Source organism: Molothrus aeneus, unplaced genomic scaffold (assembly GCF_037042795.1).
Source record: "Molothrus aeneus isolate 106 unplaced genomic scaffold, BPBGC_Maene_1.0 scaffold_30, whole genome shotgun sequence".
NCBI classification, from domain to species: domain Eukaryota; kingdom Metazoa; phylum Chordata; class Aves; order Passeriformes; family Icteridae; genus Molothrus; species Molothrus aeneus.
The window spans coordinates 1,436,941-1,456,889 of NW_027098964.1; the positions used below are offsets into that span (position 1 = coordinate 1,436,941).

At 63.7% G+C, this 19,949-nt stretch overlaps 3 protein-coding genes across 3 annotated transcripts; 2 read left to right on the forward strand and 1 right to left on the reverse strand.

Moving 5' to 3' along the window:
* The first annotated feature begins 433 nt into the window (after window positions 1–433).
* On the forward strand, window positions 434–3,089 carry FBXO46 (F-box protein 46). Its single transcript, XM_066570836.1, has 2 exons — window positions 434–496; window positions 1,296–3,089. The coding sequence occupies exons 1-2, from the start codon at window positions 434–436 to the stop codon at window positions 3,021–3,023; spliced, it is 1,791 nt and encodes a 596-aa protein (XP_066426933.1). The 3' UTR covers window positions 3,024–3,089.
* Window positions 3,090–4,479: 1,390 nt separating this feature from the next.
* QPCTL (glutaminyl-peptide cyclotransferase like) lies at window positions 4,480–9,798 on the forward strand. Its single transcript, XM_066570782.1, has 7 exons — window positions 4,480–4,713; window positions 5,033–5,182; window positions 5,919–6,254; window positions 6,737–6,886; window positions 7,675–7,774; window positions 8,541–8,651; window positions 9,275–9,798. Exons 1-7 carry the CDS (start codon window positions 4,480–4,482, stop codon window positions 9,418–9,420), a joined length of 1,227 nt encoding a protein of 408 aa, XP_066426879.1. The 3' UTR covers window positions 9,421–9,798.
* Window positions 9,783–18,967, reverse strand: DLL3 (delta like canonical Notch ligand 3). The gene is made up of 8 exons (XM_066570837.1): window positions 18,908–18,967; window positions 16,386–16,613; window positions 15,488–15,542; window positions 14,935–15,124; window positions 13,498–14,453; window positions 11,057–11,525; window positions 10,529–10,607; window positions 9,783–9,843 (listed from the first exon to the last, which is right to left on the reverse strand). Exons 1-8 carry the CDS (start codon window positions 18,965–18,967, stop codon window positions 9,838–9,840), a joined length of 2,043 nt encoding a protein of 680 aa, XP_066426934.1. The 3' UTR covers window positions 9,783–9,837.
* Between the last annotated feature and the right edge of the window lie 982 nt (window positions 18,968–19,949).

Sequence of the window (19,949 nt, forward strand, 5' to 3'; positions counted from 1 at the left end):
ATGGGCCTGGGGGGACAATTATGGGTCTGGGGGGGCAGCTGAGGGGGGGCTCGGGGGCACCTGTGGGGCACCTGTGGGTGCTGGGGGGGGGGGCGAATCCCAAGAGTTTTGGGTGCTGGGTCAATTTGGGGCGAAATCCGGGGATTTTGGGGATTTTGGGGGGTCGGGGGGGGACACCTTGGGGGGACACACGTGGGACGGAGGGGGGGTCCCCGGGGTTTGTACCCCAAAATAAACCAACCACGTGACACCCGGGGTGCCGCCCAGTCATTTTAGGGGGGGTGGGGGGCGGGAACGACAACTCCCAACACGCCCCGCGCCGCGAAAAGAACTACAGCTCCCGTGATGCCCCGCGGCACGGAGAAAGCGGAAACTACATTTCCCGTGAAGCCCCGCGCAGCCGCAGGCGCGTAGCGCGGCGGGCCCCGGCCGCATGCGCGGCGCGGCACCCCGGAAGCGGCCGGAGAGGCGGAGCGGCCGCGCCCGGCACGGCCCGGTGAGCGGGGGAGGGGCGGCGGCACCGGGCGGGGCCCGGTCAGAACGGGAGGGGTCGCTGGATGCTCCGGGGAGCGGCCTGGGCCTGCGGGTGGGTGGCTGGGAGCTCCCACGGGGCCTAACGGAGGGCACGGCGGGGGATCCCGGTGCGACACCGAGCACCGGCGCCGCTCGCCCGACGGGCGGGTGGGTCCGGTGGTGCCCCCAGACCCCGTTACCGCGTCCTGCCCGCCGGACACCGGCGCCGGTTCCCCCCCTCCCCCGGTTCCTCCCCCCCCACGGGGCCCACACGGGACCGGGGACCCGCCTGACCACGCCCCCTCACCGAGGCCACGCCCCCTCCGCGCCGCGCGCGCCGCCGTCCATATATGGGCACAGCCCGAACACCGCGCGCTGATTGGCCGGGGAGGGGGAGCGGGGCGGGTCGTTAAACGGGCGGGGCGGGGCGTGGCCTCCCCGGGAGGGGCGGGGCGTGAGGAGGGGCGGGGCGCCGCGGGAGGGGCGGGGCTTGCGGCGCGGGAAGGTTGGGGGGGGCGCGGCCCCGCGATGTCCCCGAGGGTCCCCCCGGTGTCCCCAAGCGCCCTCCTGGTGTCCCCAAAGGTCCCTCCGGTGTCCCTAAGGCTCCCCCCCTGGTGTCCCCAGGCACCCCCTCAATGTCCCCAGGCACCCTCCCGCTGTCCCCAAGGGTCCCCCCCTCGTCACCTGCCGTCTCTCCGCAGGCCCGGGCGGCCCCGGCGGCCCCGGCGGCGGCGGCGGCGGCGGCGGCGGCGCTGATGGAGCCCCCCAACGCCTTCCCGCAGCTGCAGCTCTGGTGCCCGCGGCCCTTCGGCACCTTCTCGCAGAACAAGCCATGCTCCTCGCCCGCTGCCACCACCGCTGCCACCCCCGGTGCCCCCCGGTGCCCCCCGGGCTGCCGCCCCTCCGAGAACACCCCCCCGGAACCGCCCGAGCCCGGCCCCGCCGGCACCGGCACCGGCACCGCCGCCGAGGACGGGCGGGTGCTGCTGGACACTTGGTACGTCATCAAACCGGGCAACACCAAGGAGAAGGTGGCGTTCTTCGTGGCGCACCAGTGCGGCGGCACCGCCGGTGGCACCGGTGGCACCGGTGGCCGTGCCAGCACCATGAAAGTCAAGGGCAACTGGGGCAGCGACAGCTCCAAGGCCAAGCGGCGCCGGCGCTGCCACCACGAACCCAAAACTGCTCCAAACCCGCCCTGGGCGGCCGGGGACGCCCCGCAGGGTGACGGCGGCGGCGGCGGCGGCACCGGGGACGGCCCGGACCTGCTGTCGGTGGCGGAGATGGTGGCGCTGGTGGAGCGGCGGGCGGCGCTGGCCCTGCAGAGCCTGCCCCGCTCGGCCTGCGACGCCCCGGCCCCGCTGGTGCTGCTGGAGGCGCCGGGCGGCCCCGAGTGCCGGCGCGTGGCGGCCGCCGTGGCGCAGTTTGAGTCCCAGAAATCCCAGAACCACCAGCACAGGGAGCGTGGCGGGGCCAGGCCCAACGGGGTTTGCCGCGCCGGTGCCGGGGGCGGCGGCGGCGGCGCCGGGATAGAGGGGCCCGGCACCGGCGCCGGCACCACCACGGGCACGGCGGCGGGGCCGGGCGAGGTGAGGATCGCCTTCCGCATCTCCAGCGGGCGCGAGGCCGCGGCGGCCGCCAGCGCGGAGCGGCAGAAGGACCAGATCACCTGCGACCTGTACCGGCTGGTGAGCCCGGCGCGGCTGCTGCTGGCCGCCAAGGGGGACAAGGACGGCGCGGGCGACGAGGCGGCCGCGGCAGCGGAACAGGGCGGCGGCGGCACCGAGGGTCCGGCGGCGCCGCGGGACTGCGTGTCCGGCTTCCACGTGGACGTGGTGGTGACGGGCGTGGTGGACCAGTGCGTGTTCTTCGGCAAGGACAGCGCCAAGCAGGTGACCGAGGAGACCGTGCGGCTGCCCGAGGAGCCGCCGCCGCCGGGACAGCTCTTCCTGCTGCCCGAGGAACCGGCGGCGGCCGCCACCACGGCCGCGGCGGCGGCGGCGGCGCCGGGCAAGGACAGCGGCGGCGGCGGCAGCGGGGACCCGGCGCTGTGCCGGCTGTACCGGCACGTGTCCCACGATTTCCTGGAGATCCGCTTCAAGATCCAGCGGCTGCTGGAGCCCCGCCAGTACATGCTGCTGCTCCCCGAGCACGTCATGGTGAAGATCTTCAGCTACCTGCCCACGCAGGCGCTGGCCGCCCTCAAGTGCTCGTGCCACTACTTCAAGTCCATCATCGAGACCTTCGGGGTGCGGGCGGCGGACTCGCGGTGGAACCGGGACCCGCTCTACCGGGACGACCCCTGCAAGCAGTGCAAGAAGCGCTACGAGCGGGGGGACGTGTCGCTGTGCCGCTGGCACCCCAAGCCCTACCACCACGACCTGCCCTACGGGCGCTCGTACTGGATGTGCTGCCGCCGCACCGACCGCGAGGCGCCCGGCTGCCGCACCGGGCTGCACGACAACAACTGGGTGCACCCGGCCGGCGGCCGCAGGGACGAGGGCAGGTGAGGGTGGGACGGGCGGACGGACGGACGGACGGACGGACAAAGCGGCGCCGCGGACGCGGACGGGGAAAAAAAAAAAAAAAAACCGAGAGAGGAACGGAAAGGGCCGAGCGTGGAAGCGTGGAAGGGAGGGGAGGAGGGTGGGACTGGGGGTGGTGGTGGCGCCGCCGGATGGGTTGGTGGCGCCAAGGGGGGTGACAGTGCCATGGGATCAACCCAATGGCAATGTCCCCGGATGGGTTGGTGGCGCCAAGGGGGGTGACAGCGCCCTCCAGGGTGGCGTCCCCATGGAGAACAATGGGTACAACCAGTGGTGGTGTCCCTCAGAGGGTGACAATGCCCTCCAGGATGGCGTCGCCATGGGATCAACCCAATGGCAATGTCCCCGAGAAGGTGACATTGCCGTGCAGGATGGTGTCCCCATGGAGAACAATGGGTACAACCAGTGGTGGTGTCCCTCAGAGGGTGACAATGCCCTCCAGCGTGGTGTCCCCAGGTGGGACAGAGGGTGACAATGCCCCCCAGGGCAGTGTCCCCATGGAGAACAACGGGATTACCCCAATGGCGCTGTCCCCAGCCGGGCTGGTGGCACCAGGGAGGGTGGCAGTCCCAGCCAGGTTCGTGGTCCCATAGGGGACAATGGGATCAAGCCGGTGGTGACGCCACCAGGGAGGTGACAATCGCCCTGCAAGGTCACGGCCCCATAAAGGGACCATGGGGACAATGCAATGGCGATGGGCTGGTGGCACCAGGGAGGGTGGCAGTCCCGGCCAGAGTGGTGTCCCCATGGGGGACAATGGGGACAGGCCATGGCGATGTCCCCGAGCCCAAGGGCGATGTCCCCAGCTGGGCTGGTGGCCCCAAGGACAGGGACAATGTCCTCCAGGTTGGTGTGCGCACAGAGGGGAAATGGGACAGCCAGTGGCAATGTCCCTCTGTCCCCCCATGTCCCTCTGTCCCCCCGTGTCCCTCTGTCCCCCCATGTCCCTCTGTGTCCCCCCGTGTCCCTCTGTCCCCCATGTTCCCCCTGTGTCCCCCTGTGTCCCCCTGTCCCTCTCGTGTCCCTCTGTCCCCTCCATGTCCCCTCCCATGTCCCTCTGTCCCCTCCGTGTCCCTCTGTCCCCTCCCGTGTCCTTCTGTCCCTCCCGTGTCCCTCTGTCCCCTCCGTGTCCCTCTGTCCCCCCTGTGTCCCCCTGTCCCCCCCTGTCCCCCCGTGTCCCTCTGTCCCCCCGTGTCCCCTCCCGTGTCCCTCTGTCCCCCTCATGTCCCTCTGTCCCCTCCCGTGTCCGTCCCTTGCCGCCACACATGGGCGTGGCCTCTCCAATCCCCGCCCCCCTCCCCAATCCGCGCTCTCCTCGTCGCCCCGCTCCGCCCCTCCCTCTTTAATCCCCGCCCCTCCCCGCCCATTGGCCGCGCCGAGTCCCCGCCCCTCCCGCCGCCGCCGAGGCCCCGCCCCCGCCATGCGCCATCTCCCGGCCGGGCCGCGCCGCCCTCGGGCCGCGGGTTCGAGTCCCGGACCGGCCCCGGTGCCGCTGCCGGTACCGGAACCGGGGCCGGGCCGGTTCCGGGGGCTCCTCCCGCGGCCCCCGCGCGCGGCGCGGCCGCTGCTGCCGCTGCTGCTGCTGGCGGCGCTGGCGGCCGCCGCCCTCATCCTCGTGTCCTGGCCCGGCGGGGAGAGCGGGGAGAGCGCGCCGGTGAGAGCGGAACCGGGGATACCGGGGGCGGTAACGGGGGCGGTAACGGGGGCGATAACGGGGGGTACCGGGGGGTTAACGGGACACCCCCCCAAACTGTTCGGGACCCCTCAAAATCATTCCGGCACCCCCAAAACCCTTCCAAAAATCACTCCGGGACCCCCAAAACTGCTCCAGGACCCCCCAAAATCCCTCCGGACCCTCCAGACCCTCCCAGGACCCCCCAGAACCCTTTGGGACCCCCCCAAAATCCCCAAATCCCCTCCAGCACCCCCCAAATCCCCCCCAGGACCCCCCCAAAATCCCCAAATCCCCCCAGGACCCCCCAAAATCCGCCCGGGACCCCTCGGACCGCGCCCTCCGGACCCTCCTGGCCCAGCTGGACCCCGCCCGGCTCTGGGGGTCCCTCCTGAGGCCCCTCCTGCACGAGAGGGTCCCGGGGGGGCCCGGCAGCCGCCACGCACGAGAGGTGAGACCCCCCCAAATCCACTCTGAGACCCCCCGAAACAGCCCCGGGACCCCCAACACCGCCCCGGGACCCCCAAAACTGCCCCGGGACCCCCCAAAACCGCCCCAGGACCCCCAAACCGCCCCGGGACCCCCAAATCCCCCCTGCGACCCCCCGAAACAGCCCCGGGACCCCCAACACCGCCCCGGGACCCCCCAACACCGCCCCGGGACCCCCAAAACTGCCCCGGGACCCCCCAAAACCGCCCCAGGACCCCCAAACCGCCCCGGGACCCCCAAATCCCCCCTGCGACCCCCCAAAACCGCCCCGGGACCCCCAAATCCACACAAGGGGTAAACACAAACTGAGACCCCCCCCCAAATTCACCCTGGGACCCCCTTGGGACCCCCCCCAAATCTGCCCAGAGTCCCCCAAATCTCCCCAAATCCCCCCCAAAATCCCCTCCAGATTTCAGAGCCCCCAAACCCCTTCCAGACCCCCCCAAATTCCCCCAAATCTCCCCAAATGCCTCCAAATTTCCCCCAAATCCCCCCCCCCAGCACATCCTGGCCCACCTGTGCCCACCTGTGCCCTCACCTGTCCCTCACCTGTCCCACCTGTCCCCACCTGTCCCACCTTTCCCACCTGTCCCCACCTGTCCCCACCTGTCCCCAGCACATCCTGTCCCCACCTGTCCCCCCCGTCCCCCCAGCACATCCTGTCCCACCTGTCCCCACCTGTCCCCACCTGTCCCCAGCACATCCTGTCGCACCTGCGCTCCCTCCGCGCCCGCTGGCACCTGGAGCTGGACACCTTTGTGGCGGCCACGCCCCGCGGGCAGGTGACCTTCAGCAGCGTGGTGGCCACGGCGGCGCCGGCGGCCGCGCGGCGCCTGGCCCTGGCCTGTCACTACGACACCAAGGTGCTGCCACCTGGGCGCGGCGCACCTGGGCACGGCGCACCTGGGCAGGGCGCACCTGGGCAGGGCGCACCTGAGCCCTTCGTGGGCGCCACCGACGCCGCCGTGCCCTGCGCGCTCCTGCTGGAGCTGGCCTCGGCCCTGGACGGGCACCTGAGCAGCAGGGAGGGACAGGTGAGCACACCTGGGGATGGGTGGGGACAGGGACAGGTGAGCACACCTGGGGATGGGCGGGGACAGGGACAGGTGGGGACAGGTGAGCACACCTGGGGACGGGTGGGGACAGGGACAGGTGGGGACAGGTGAGCACACCTGGGGACGGGTGGGGACAGGGACAGGTGGGGACAGGTGAGCACACCTGGGGATGGGCAGGGACACCTGGGGATGGGTGGGGACAGGGGGGACACCTGGGGACAGGTGGGTGTCACCTCAGGACACCTGGGTGTCACCTGGGGGTGCGGCAGGTGTGTGACGCAGGTGTGCCCCAGGTGTGCCAGGCCAGGTGTGTGTGCTCCAGGTGTGCCAGGTGTGACCCAGGTGTGTCAGGCCAGGTGTGTGTGCCAGGCCAGCCCCAGGTGTGCCAGGCCAGGTGTGTGCCCCAGGTGTGCCCCAGGTGTGCCCCAGGTGTGCCAGGTGTGACCCAGGTGTGTCCCCAGGACCCGCCCGTGACGCTGCAGTTGCTGTTCCTGGACGGGGAGGAGGCGTTCGGCACCTGGAGCGAGAGCGACTCCCTGTACGGGGCGCGGCACCTGGCGGGGACAATGGCGGCCAGGGGCCACCCCGCGGGGTCAGAGGTCACCGCCATGGTCAGTGCCGGGGTCAGGGCTCACAGGGACACAGGGACACAGGGACACAGGGACTCACCTGGGGACACACCTGGGGACGCACCTGGGGACGCACCTGGGGACACTCCCTGTACGGGGCGCGGCACCTGGCGGGGACAATGGCGGCCAGGGGCCACCCCGCGGGGTCAGAGGTCACCGCCATGGTCAGTGCCGTGCAGGGGACGCTGTCCCTGTCCCCACGTCCGTGTCCCTGTGTCCGTCCCTGTGTCCTTGTCACTGTGCTGTCCCCATGCTGTCCCCTGTGTCCGTCCCTGTGTCCCCATGTCCCTGTGATGTCCCCTCTCTGTCCCCATGTCCCATCTGTGTCCCTGTCTCGTGTGTGTCCCCTGTGTCCCCATGGTGTCCCCTGTGTCCATCCCTGTGTCCCCATGGTGTCCCCGTGCTGTCCCCATGGTGTCCCCTGTGTGTCCCCATGGTGTCCCTGTGGTGTCCCTGTGTCCATCCCTGTGTCCCCATGGTGTCCCCATGGTGTCCCTGTCCCCTGTGTGTTCCTGGTGTCCCCATGGTGTCCCCATGGTGTCCCCTGTGTCCCCAGAGCCTGCTGGTGCTGCTGGACCTGCTGGGTGCCCCCAGCCCTGTCCCCTGTGTGTCCCCATGGTGTCCCCTGTGTCCATCCCTGTGTCCCCATGGTGTCCCCATGGTGTCCCCATGGTGTCCCCATGTCCCATCTGTGTCCCTGTCCCCATGGTGTCCCCTGTGTGTCCATGGTGTCCCCATGGTGTCCCCACGGTGTCCCCTGGTGTCCCCAGAGCCTGCTGGTGCTGCTGGACCTGCTGGGTGCCCCCAGCCCCGCCATCCACAGCCACTTCCCCCAGAGCCACCGCTGGTTCCTGCGCCTGCACGGCATCGGTGAGGGGACCCTGGGGACACCGGGGGGACACCGGGGACACTGGGGGGGCACTGGGGGCATTGGGGACACCGGGGACACCGGGGGGCATCGGGGACACTGGGGGGATTGGGGACATTGGGGGGATTGGGGACACTGGGGGTATTGGGGACACTGCTGGACATTGGGGACACTGGGGGGATTGGGGACATTGGGGACACTGGGGGGACACTGGGGACACTGTGGAGACAGGGTTGGGGACACAGTGGAGGGGTGGGGACAATGGGAAAGGGCGGGGACAAGGAGTGGGGAGGGGAACAGTGGCATGGGATGGCCCCGATGTCCCCAATGTCCCCAATGTCCCCCCAATGTCCCCAATGCCCCCAATGTCCCCCAATGTCCCCAGTGTCCCCCCAATCCCCTCATTGTCCCCAATGTCCCCAATGTCCCCCCAATGCCCCCAATCCCCTCATTGTCCCCAGTGTCCCCAATGCCCCCAGTGTCCCCCCAATGCCCCCAATCCCCCCATTGTCCCCAGTGTCCCCAGTGTCCCCAATGTTCCCAATGTCCCCTCATTGTCCCCAATGTCCCCAATCCCCCCATTGCCCCCAATGTCCCCAATCCCCCCATTGTCCCCAATGTCCCCAGTCCCCTCATTGTCCCCAGTGTCCCCAATGTCCCCATTGCCCCCAATGTCCCCAATCCCCCCATTGTCCCCAATGTCCCCAGTCCCCTCATTGTCCCCGATGTCCCCTCATTGTCCCCTCATTGTCCCCGATGTCCCCTCAGAGCAGCGTTTGCGCCGCCTGGGGCTCCTGCAGTCGCCGCCGCCGCCGTTTTTCCGCCTGGCCCCGGCCCCGGGCCCCGTCGAGGACGACCACGTGCCCTTCCTGCGGCGAGGTGACGCCACCCGGTGTCCCCGAGTGTCCCCGAGTGTCACCTCCCTGTCCCCCGGTGTCACCTCCCTGTCCCTCGGGCTCCTCAGTGTGCCCCGGGGGCCCCAAATGTCCCTCAGTGTCCCCAATGTCCCCCCAATGTCCCCAATGTCCCCAATCCCCCCGATGTCCCCAATCCCCCCGATGTCCCCAGGTGTCCCCAATGTCCCCGATGTCCCCCTGATGTCCCCAATGTCCCCATTGTCCCCAATGTCCCCAGGTGTCCCCAATCCCCCCGATGTCCCCAGGTGTCCCCAAATGTCCCCAATCCCCCCGATGTCCCCAGGTGTCCCCAGGTGTCCCCAATGTCCCCAATGTCCCCAGGTGTCCCCAATGTCCCCAATCCCCCCATTGTCCCCAGGTGTCCCCAATGTCCCCAATGTCCCCCAATCCCCCCAATGTCCCCAATGTCCCCCTGATGTCCCCAATGTCCCCCCAATGTCCCCAATCCCCCCATTGTCCCCAGGTGTCCCCAATGTCCTCTGATGTCCCCAATGTCCCCAGGTGTCCCCAATCCCCCCCAATGTCCCCGATGTCCCCAGGTGTCCCCAATGTCCCCAATGTCCCCAATGTCCCCACTGTCCCCAGGTGTCCCGGTGCTCCACGTGATCCCGACGCCGTTCCCGCGGGTCTGGCACACCCTTGGGGACACCGAGGACAATCTGCACCCCCCGACCGTGCACGACCTGGCCAAGGTCCTGCTGCTCTTCGTGGCCGAGTTCCTGCAGCTCTGACCCCAAAAAACCCCAAAAACCACGAAAAAAACCAACCCGAAAATGCAAAATTTCAAAAAACCACAAAAAACCAAAAAAACCCAAAAAAACCCCCCCAAAAACCCCCAAAAAACCCCAAAAAAACCCCCAGACCTGGCCAAGGTCCTGCTGCTCTTCGTGGCCGAGTTCCTGCAGCTCTGACCCCAAAAAACCCCAAAAAAACCTTAAAGAAAAAACCCCAAAAATTTTTTAAAAGTCAAAAAAATTTTTCAATTTCAAAACCCCACAAAATGCGCAAAAAATCCCAAACTCCCCCCCCCCCAAAAAAAACAACAAAAACCCACCAAAAAAAACCCAAATACCCCAAATAAACACAAAAAACATCCAAAACCACCAAAATTTGCCTTTTATTGCCGGGATTTGGGGGCGCAGCTGAGGTCACACCTGAGGGGGGAAGAGGGGGGTGAAAGGGGCGGGTCCGGGGGTCCTGGGGGGGATTTTGGGGTCCCAGGTAGGGATTTTGGGGGTCCCGGGGGGGATTTTGGGTGTCCTGGGTGGGGATTTTGGGGGTCCTGGGTGGGGATTTTGGGATTTCTGGGCGGGATTTTGGGGTTTCAGGGGGGATTTTGGGGTCTTAGGGGAAGATTTGGGGGTCCTGGGGGGGATTTGGGGGTCCCGGAGAGGATTTTGAGGGTCCCGGGTGGGGATTTTGGGGTTTCAGGGGGGATTTTGGGGTCTTGGGTGGGGGTTTGGGGTTTCTGGGGGGGAATTAGGGGGTCCAGGGTGGGGATTTGGGGGGTCCTGGGGGTGACTTTGGGGTCGTGGGTGGGGATTTTGGATGTCCTGGGTGGGGATTTTGGGGTCCCGGGTGGGGATTTTGGGGGTCCCGGGGGTGATTTTAGGGGTCCCGGGTGGGGATTTTGGGGGTCCCGGGGGTGATTTTAGGGGTCCCGGGTGGGGATTTTGGGGGTCCTAGGTGGGGATTTTGGGGTTTCTGGGGGCATTTTGTGGTCCCGGGTGGGGATTTTGGGGTTTATGGGGGGGATTTTGGGGGTCCCGGGGTGATTTTGGGGGTCCCGGGGTTATTTTTGGGGTCCCGGGGGTGATTTTGGGGTCCGGGGGGTCTCACCCTGGTGGCCGAGGGTCTCTGTGGCCGCTCCGGCCCAGGGGGGCTCAGCCCGGGGGTCCCCCCCGTGTCCGCCGGGGTCCTGGGGCCAAAACCCCCAGTGAGACCCCCCCAGAAAGCCCCAAACGGGACCCACCGGGACCCCCCAAAAATCCCCCAAACCCCCACCTGGAACTCTCAGAGAGACCCCAAAAAGCCCCCAAATCCTCTTGGAACTCACTGAGAGACCCTAAAATCCCCCAGAACTGCCCCAAAACCCCAAACTGCCCCAAAGCCCCCTAAAATCACCCCCAAACCCCTTAAAACCTCCAAAACTGCCCGAAACCCCCCCAAATTACCCCAAACCCCCCCAAAATCACCCCAACCCCCCTAAAATCACCCCAAACTGCCCCAAAGTCCCCAAACTGCCCCAAACCCCCCCAAAACCACCCCGAACCCCCCCAAAATCACCCCAACCCCCCTAAAATCACCCCAAACCACCCCGAACCCCCCCAAACTCCCCCCCGAACCCCCCCTCCCCCCGCCCCTCACCCGCTGCCCCGGCGCCTCCTGGCCACGGCCAGCCCCACGCCGGGCGCGAGCAGCAGCAGCGGGAGCGCGCACAGCGCCAGCGGCGCCGCGCCCCGGGGCCGCCCCGCGCCCGCGCCGGGGGCGGGGCCGGGGGCGGGGCCGGGCGGGGGCCCCGGCGCGCGCTCCTGGCAGCGCTCGCCCATGAAGCCGCGCGCGCAGGCGCACACCGGGCCCGAGAAGTGCGTGAAGCACGTGCCGCCGTGCGCGCACGGGTTGGGCGCGCAGGCGCCGTCGCGGCGGCGGCAGCGCGGGCCCGCGAAGCCGAGCGTGCAGGTGCAGGTGAAAGCGTTGGCGCCGTCCTGGCAGGTGCCGCCGTGCGCGCACGGGTTCGGGCTGCAGTCGTCCGCGTTGTGCTGGCAGCGGCGGCCCGAGAAGCCCGGCGGGCAGCGGCACAGCGGGGCCAGGCCCTGCGAGTCCCGGCAGAGGCCGCCTGCGGGTGCGGGAGCGGAGAAATGGGGGGAAAATATATGGGGAAAATGGGGGGAAAAAATAATGAGAAAAATAGAGGTGAAAATGAGAAAAATGGGGGGAAAAATAATGAGAAAAATGGGGGGAAAATGGGGGGAAAAATAATGAGAAAAATAGAGGTGAAAATGAGAGAAATGGGGGGAAAATGGGGGGAAAAATAATGAGAAAAATGGGGGAAAATGGGGGGAAAAATAATGAGAAAAATAGAGGTGAAAATGAGAAAAATGGGGGGAAAAATAATGAGAAAAATGGGGGAAAATGGGGGGAAAAATAATGAGAAAAATAGAGGTGAAAATGAGAAAAATGGGGGGAAAAATAATGAGAAAAATGGGGGGAAAATGGGGGGAAAAATAATGAGAAAAATAGAGGTGAAAATGAGAGAAATGGGGGGAAAATGGGGGGAAAAATAATGAGAAAAATAGAGGTGAAAATGAGAAAAATGGAGGGAAAATGGGGGGAAAAATAATGAGAAAAATGAGCAAAATGGGGGAAAAATAATGAGAAAAATAGAGGTGAAAATGAGAAAAATGGGGGGAAAAATAATGAGAAAAATAGAGGTGAAAATGAGAAAAATGGGGGGGAAAATAATGAGAAAAATAGAGGTGAAAATGAGAAAAATGGGGGGGAAATAATGAGAAAAATGGGGGGAAAATGGGGAAAATGGGGGGAAAGATATGAGAAAAATGAGAACAATTGGGGGAAAAAAATGAGAAAAATAGAGGTGAAAATGAGAAAAATGGGGGGAAAATGGGGGGAAAAATATATGAGAAAAGTGGGGGGAAAAATAATGAGAAAAATGGGGGGAAAATGATAAAAATGTGGGGGAAAGTCAGGGTAAATGGGGTGTTTTGGGGGTATTTTAGGGTATTTTTGGCCGTTTCTCACCGTTGAGGCAGTAGTGGGGTTTAGGGGGGGTTTTTGGGGTGTTTTTGGGCCATTTTGGGCCGTTTTTGGGGGGTTTCTCACCGTTGAGGCAGTAGTGGGGTTTAGGGGGTGTTTTTGGGGTGTTTTTGGGGTAATTTAGGGTGGTTTTGGGGCCGTTTCTCACCGTTGAGGCAGTAGTGGGGTTTAGGGGGTGTTTTAGGGGGTGATTTTGGGGTGTTTTCGGGCCATTTTGGGCCGTTTTTGGGGGGTTTCTCACCGTTGAGGCAGTAGTGGGGTTTAGGGGGTGTTTTAGGGGGTGTTTTTGGGGTGTTTTTGGGGTGATTTTGGGGTGTTTTGAGGCCGTTTCTCACCGTTGAGGCAGTAGCTGGGCTCGCACCGATCCGCCCGGCAGTTTTAGGGGGTTTTTGGGGTGTTTTTGGGGTGATTTTGGGGTGTTTTGAGGCCGTTTCTCACCGTTGAGGCAGTAGCTGGGCTCGCACCGATCCGCCCGGCAGTTTTAGGGGGTTTTTGGGGTGTTTTTGGGGTGATTTTGGGTGGTTTTGGGGCCGTTTCTCACCGTTGAGGCAGTAGCTGGGCTCGCACCGATCCGCCCGGCAGTTTTAGGGGGTTTTTGGGGTGTTTTTGGGTGGTTTTGGGGCCGTTTCTCACCGTTGAGGCAGTAGCTGGGCTCGCACCGATCCGCCCGGCAGTTTTAGGGGGTTTTTGGGGTGTTTTTGGGGTGATTTTGGGTGGTTTTGGGGCCGTTTCTCACCGTTGAGGCAGTAGCTGGGCTCGCACCGATCCGCCCGGCAGTTTTAGGGGGTTTTTGGGGTGTTTTTGGGGTGATTTTGGGTGGTTTTGGGGCCGTTTCTCACCGTTGAGGCAGTAGCTGGGCTCGCACCGATCCGCCCGGCAGTTTTAGGGGGTTTTTGGGGTGTTTTTGGGGTGATTTTGGGTGGTTTTGGGGCCGTTTCTCACCGTTGAGGCAGTAGCTGGGCTCGCACCGATCCGCCCGGCAGTTTTAGGGGGTTTTTGGGGTGTTTTTGGGTGGTTTTGGGGCCGTTTCTCACCGTTGAGGCAGTAGCTGGGCTCGCACCGATCCGCCCGGCGCTCGCAGTTGGAGCCGCGGAACCCGGGGGGGCAGCGGCAGCTGTACCCGGGGGGGGTCCCGGGGTCGGGGGCGCAGGCGCCGCCATTGAAGCAGGGCCCGAGGGCGCAGGGGGAGGGGGGCACCTCCGGCAGGGCGAACGGGACCCCCGGGACCCCCGGGAGGGGCTCCGGGACCACCGGGAGGGCATTGGGGACCCCCGGGAGATGCTCTGGGACCCTCGGGAGGGGCTCCGGGACCCCCGGGACCCCTGGGAGGGGCTCGGGGATGGCACCAGGGACCCCCGGGACCCTCGGGAGGGGCTCCGGGACCCCCACGAGGGGCTCTGGGATGGCAACAGGGACCCTCGGGACATGGGCTGGGACCCCCGGGAGGGCACCAGGGACCACCGGGATGGCATTGGGGACCCCCGGGAGGGGCTCCGGGACCCTCAGGACCCCCGGGAGGGGCTCCGGGACCCTCGGGACCCCCGGGAGGGGCTCCGGGACCCCCGGGAGGGGCTCTGGGACAGCAGCAGGGACCCTCAGGAGGGGATCTGGGACCCCCGGGATGGCATCGGAGACCCCCGGGAGGGGCTCCGGGACTTTCGGGACACCCAGGAGAGGCTCCGGGACCCCCGGGAGGGGCTCCGGGACCCCCGCGACCCCCGAGCCCGGGGCCGCCGGGAGGGGCGAGGGCGGGGACGGCGCTCCGGGGGTCGCCGCGGGGGGGTCCGGGGGTGTCGCCGGTGCCGCCGGTGCCGCCGGGAGCTCGCAGCCGCCGCCCTGCGGGGACAGCGCCGTTACCGGGACCGGGGGGGGCACGGGGGGGTCCCGGTTGGGGGCGGGGCGGGGGGGGGGGGGGGGTCTGCACTCACCGCGCAGGCGCCGCCGGAGCCGCAGGCGCTGGGGGGGGCGCAGGGACCCCCCCGACACCGCCCTGAGGGGACAGAGGGGGGGGGGTCAGGGGACCCCCAATTCCATGGGGGGGTCCCAAAGGGGGTTTGGGGTCATTTTTGGGGGGGGTTCGGGTTATGTATTTTGGGGGGGTTTGGGGTCATTTTTGGGAGGGTTTTGAGGTCATTTTTGGGGGGGTTTCGGGTCGTTTCTGGGGTGGTTTCGGGTCATTTTTGGGGGGGGTTTCAGGTGATTTTTGGGGGCGTTTCGGGTCATTTTTTTGGGGGGGTTTCAGGTGATTTTTGGGGCCGTTTCGAGTCATTTTTGGGGGGTTTCGGGTTATTTTTTGGGGGGGTTTCGGGTCATTTTTGGGGGGGTTTCGGGTCTTTTTTGGGGTGGATTGGGGTCATTTTTTTGGGGGTGGTTTCGGGTCATTTTTGGGGTGGTTTCGGGTCATTTTTTGGGGTGGTTTCGGGTCATTTTTGGGGGTTTTTCGGGTCGTTTTTTGGGGGGGGGGGGGTCACTCACGGGGGGCGCTCCAGCAGCCGCGGGGGGCGCAGCCTCGGGGGGGGGCGCGGGGGGGGCGGCGGGGGGGGGAGGGGCAGCGCAGGCGCGCCCCGAAGCGCAGCCCCCCCCCCGCCCCCCCCCGCCAGGGCCCCCCCGGGCTCAGGCGCGGCCTCGACACCGCCCGGGCCACGAGGCGCAGGGGGGGCCCTGGAACGGGGGAAATGGGGGAAAAGGGGCGGGGTCAGAGGGGCCGGGACCCCCCCGGAGCCCCCCGAGACCCCCCGAGACCCCCCCGGGACCCCCAGACCCAAATTTACCCCAAAACCCCCCAAAATCTCCGTTTGTTCCCCGCCCCCAAACTCCCCGGGTTTGTCCCCAAATTTCCCTTCCCGAACCCAAATTTCTCTCCCCAAGACCCCGAAATTTCCACCCCAAACCCCGAAATTCCCCCCCTCAGACCCCAATTTTCGCCTCCAAGACCCCATATTTCCCCTCCAGGACCCCAAATTTCCCCTCCAGGACCCCAAATTTCCCTTCCGAGACCCCCAAATCCCCCCGGCCCCCCCTCACCGGGGGCTCCGCTCTCCTCCAGCCGCCAGGACTCGACCACGAGCGAGACGCTGCCCTGGGGGGGGGGGGGGGGGAGAATTTGGGGAGGGGGCTCAGGTTTGAGGGGGGGTCTCGGATTTTGGGGAAGGGGTCTCATATTCTGGGGAGGGGTCCCGGATTTGGGGCGGGGTCTCACATTTGGGGAGGGGCCCTGCATTTTGGGAGGCTTCTCCCATTAGAGGGGGGCTCTAGTAATTTGGGGAGGGGTCTCCCATTTTGGGGAGGGGTCTCCCATTTGGGGCGGGGTCTCTCCTATTTGGGGCGGGGTCTCCCATTAGAGGAGGGGGTCTCCCATTCGGGGCGGGGTCTCCCCCATTCTGGGGCGGGGTCTCCCCCATTTCGGGGCGGGGTCTCCCCCATTCAGGGCGGGGTCTCCCCCATTCGGGGCGGGGTCTCCCCCATTTGGGGCGGAGTCTCTCCCCTTTGGGGCGGGGTCTCCCCCATTCTGGGGCGGGGTCTCCCCCATTTCGGGGCGGGGTCTCCCCCATTCAGGGCGGGGTCTCCCCCATTCGGGGCGGGGTCTCCCCCATTTGGGGCGGAGTCTCCCCCATTTCGGGGCGGGGTCTTCCCCCTTTGGGGCGGGGTCTCCCATTAGAGGGGGGCTCTCCCATTCGGGGCGGGGTCTCCCCCCTTTGGGGCGGGGTCTCCCCCTTTGGGGCGGAGTCTCTCCCCTTTGGGGCGGGGTCTCCCCCATTCAGGGCGGGTTCTCCCCCCTTTGGGGCGGGGTCTCCCCCATTCTGGGGCGGGGTCTCCCCCATTTCGGGGCGGGGTCTCCCCCCTTTGGGGCGGGGTCTCCCCCCTTGGGGGCGGGGTCTCCCACTTGGGGGCGGGGTCTCCCCCCTTGGGGGCGGGGTCTCACCGGCCAGGGGAAGGCCAGCGGCAGCCGCAGCATCCGGGGGGCTCCGGGCGCGGGGGGGGGCCCGGGGGGGCTCTGCGCGACCCCCAGGCCGCAGCCCCGCCCCCCGGGGGGGCGCAGGCAGAGCCGGAACTGGAGGCGGCACGAGGGGGGGGGCGGGGCCCCGCAGGGACCCCCGGGACCCCCCCGCGCCGAGAGCACGCGCAGCTCCAGGACCCCCGAGGGGCGGCCCTGGAAACCCCGAAAGCAACCCAAAATTACCCCAAAAACACCCCAAAATTACCCCCGAAATTAACCCAAAATCAACCAAAACTACCCCAAAATAACCCCCGAAATTAACCCAAAATCAACCAAAAACACCCCAAAATCATCCCGAAATCAACCCAAAATCAACCAAAAACACCCCAAAATCACCCCCGAAATTAACCCAAAATCAACCAAAAACACCCCAAAATCACCCCCGAAATTAACCCAAAATCAACCAAAACCACCCCAAAATCACCCCCGAAATTAACCCAAAATCACCCCGAAATCACCCCCGAAATTAACCCAAAATCACCCCCGAAATCAACCCAAAATCAACCAAAAACACCCCAAAATCACCCCCGAAATTAACCCAAAATCAACCAAAAACACCCCAAAATCACCCCAAAATAACCCCCGAAATTAACCCAAAATCAACCCGAAATTACACCAAAATTAACCCAAAATCAACCCGAAATTACACCAAAATAACCCCCGAAATTACCCCAAAATTAACCCGAAATTACCCCAAAATTACACCAAAATCAACCCGAAATTAACCCAAAATCAACCCGAAATTACACCAAAATTAACCCAAAATCAACCAAAAACACCCCAAAATCACCCCAAAATAACCCCCGAAATTAACCCGAAATCACCCCCAAAATTAACCCGAAATTAACCCAAAATCACCCCGAAATCACCCCCGAAATTAACCCAAAATTAACCTGAAATTACACCAAAATTAACCCAAAATCACCCCCGAAATTAACCCAAAATCACCCCAAAATTACACCCAAAATTACCCCAAAATCAACCCAAAATCGCCCCGAAATTAACCCGAAATTAACCCAAAATCACCCCGAAATTACCCCCGAAATTACCCCCAAATCACCCCGAAATTACACCAAAATCACCCCCGAAATTACCCAAAAATCACCCCGAAATTACCTCAAAATTAACCCAAAATCAATCCCGAAATTAACTCAAAATTAACCCAAAATCACCCCGGAAATCAACCCGAAATTAACCCAAAATCACCCCCGAAATTAACCCAATATTACCCAAAAATCACCCAAAAAATAACCCGAAATTACCCCAAAATTAACCCAAAATCACCCCCGAAATTAACCCGAAATTACCCCAAAATTAGCCCAAAATTACACCAAAATCACCCCAAAATTAACCCGAAATGAACCCAAAATTACACCCGGGACCCCCCCGCGCCGAGAGCACGCGCAGCTCCAGGACCCCCGAGGGGCGGCCCTGGAAACCCCGAAATCAACCCAAAATCAACCAAAAACACCCCAAAATAACCCCCGAAATTAACCCAAAATCAACCAAAACTACCCCAAAATAACCCCCGAAATTAACCCAAAATCAACCAAAACTACCCCAAAATAACCCCCGAAATTAACCCAAAATCAACCAAAACTACCCCAAAATCACCCCCGAAATTAACCCAAAATCAACCCGAAATCACCCCCGAAATTACACCAAAATTAACCCAAAAGCACCCCGAAATTAACCCAAAATCAACCCGAAATTACCCCAAAATTACACCAGGGACCCCCGAAATGACCCCAAAATTACCCCCGAGACCCCCAAATTTACCCCAAAGAGTCCCAAAATCCCCCCCTGAGACCCCAGAATTCCCCCCAAGACCCCAAATCCACCCCGAGACCCCCAAAAATCCTCCCCAGACCCCCAAAATCACCCCCAAGACCCCAAATTACCCCCGAGAGCCCAAAATTAGCCCAGAGAGCCCCAAAATTACCCCGACACCCCCAAATTACCCCCAAATCCTCCCCTGAGACCCCAAAATCGCCCCCAGGATGCCAAAATCTCAAAATCCCCCAAGACCCCCAAAATCCCTCCAGAAACCCCAAAATCCCCCCAGAAACCCCAAAATCTCCCCAGGACCCCCAAAATCCTCCCAAGACGCCCGAAATTGTCCCCAGAAACCCCAAAATCCTCCCAAGACCCCCGAAATTGCCCCCAGAAACCCCAAAATCGCCCCAAGACCCCCCCAAATCCCCCCAGAAACCCCAAAATCCCCCCAGGACCCCCCAAATCCCCCCAGAAACGCCCAAATCTCCCTCCCAAGACCCCAAAATCACCCCCAGAAACCCCAAAATCCCCCCAGGACCCCAAAATTGCCCCCAGAAACCCCAAAATTGCCCCCAAAATCCCCCCAGGACCCCAAAATTGCCCCAAGATCCCCAAAATTGCCCCCAAAATCCCCCCAGGCCCCCCCTCCCCCCAATCCCGCCCCCCCTCACCGGGGCGGGGCCGAGGAGGAGGAGGAGGAGGAGGAAGGGCGGGAGGGGGAGGGGCGCCATGGCCGCTCCGGGGGTCCCGACGGGGCCGGGGCTCGGCCGGGTCTGAACCGCGCGGCGCCCCCAGACCCATTTGAATGGGGGCGGAGCCCCGCCCACCGCCCCGCCCACCGCGGCCAAACCACGCCCCCAACTCCCAAAAAAGGGAGATTCGGACTGAAAAGGGAGATTCGGACCCAAAAAAGGGAGATTCAAACCCAAAAAAGGGAGATTGGGACCCAAAAAAGGGAGATTCGGACCCAAAAAAGGGAGATTGGGACCTAAAAAAGGAGATTGGGACCCAAAAAAGGGAGATTCGGACCCAAAAAAGGGAGATTGGGACCTAAAAAAGGAGATTGGGACCCAAAAAAGGGAGATTCAAACCCAAAAAAGGGAGATTCAAACCCAAAAAAGGGAGATTCGGACCCAAAAAAGGGAGATTCAAACCCAAAAAGGGAGATTGGGACTCAAAAAAGGGAGATTGGGACCCAAAAAAGGGAGATTGGGACCCAAAAAAGGGAGATTCGGACCTAAAAGTGGGAGATTGGGACCCAAAAAAGGGAGATTCAAACCCAAAAAAGGGAGATTCAAACCCAAAAAAGGGAGATTGGGACCCAAAAAAGGAGATTGGGACCCAAAAAAGGAGATTCAGACCCAAAAAAGGGAGATTGGGACCTAAAAAAGGGAGATTGGGACTGAAAAGGGAGATTGGGACCCAAAAAAGGAGATTGGGACCCAAAAAAGGGAGATTGGGACCCAAAAGTGGGAGTTTCAAACCCAAAAAAGGGAGATTCAGACCCAAATCTGGCCCAAAAAGGGGGATTTGTCCCCAAAAAGCAGATTCAGCCCCAAAACCTCCCCAAAAAAAGGAGATTCAGCCCCAAAACCGCGGGGTTTGGACCCAAAACCTCCTCAAAAATGGGATTCGGCCCCAAACCCGCCGGATTCTGCCCCAAAACCTCCCAAAAAGGAGGATTCTGCCCCAAAAGGGCGAATTCAGCCCCAA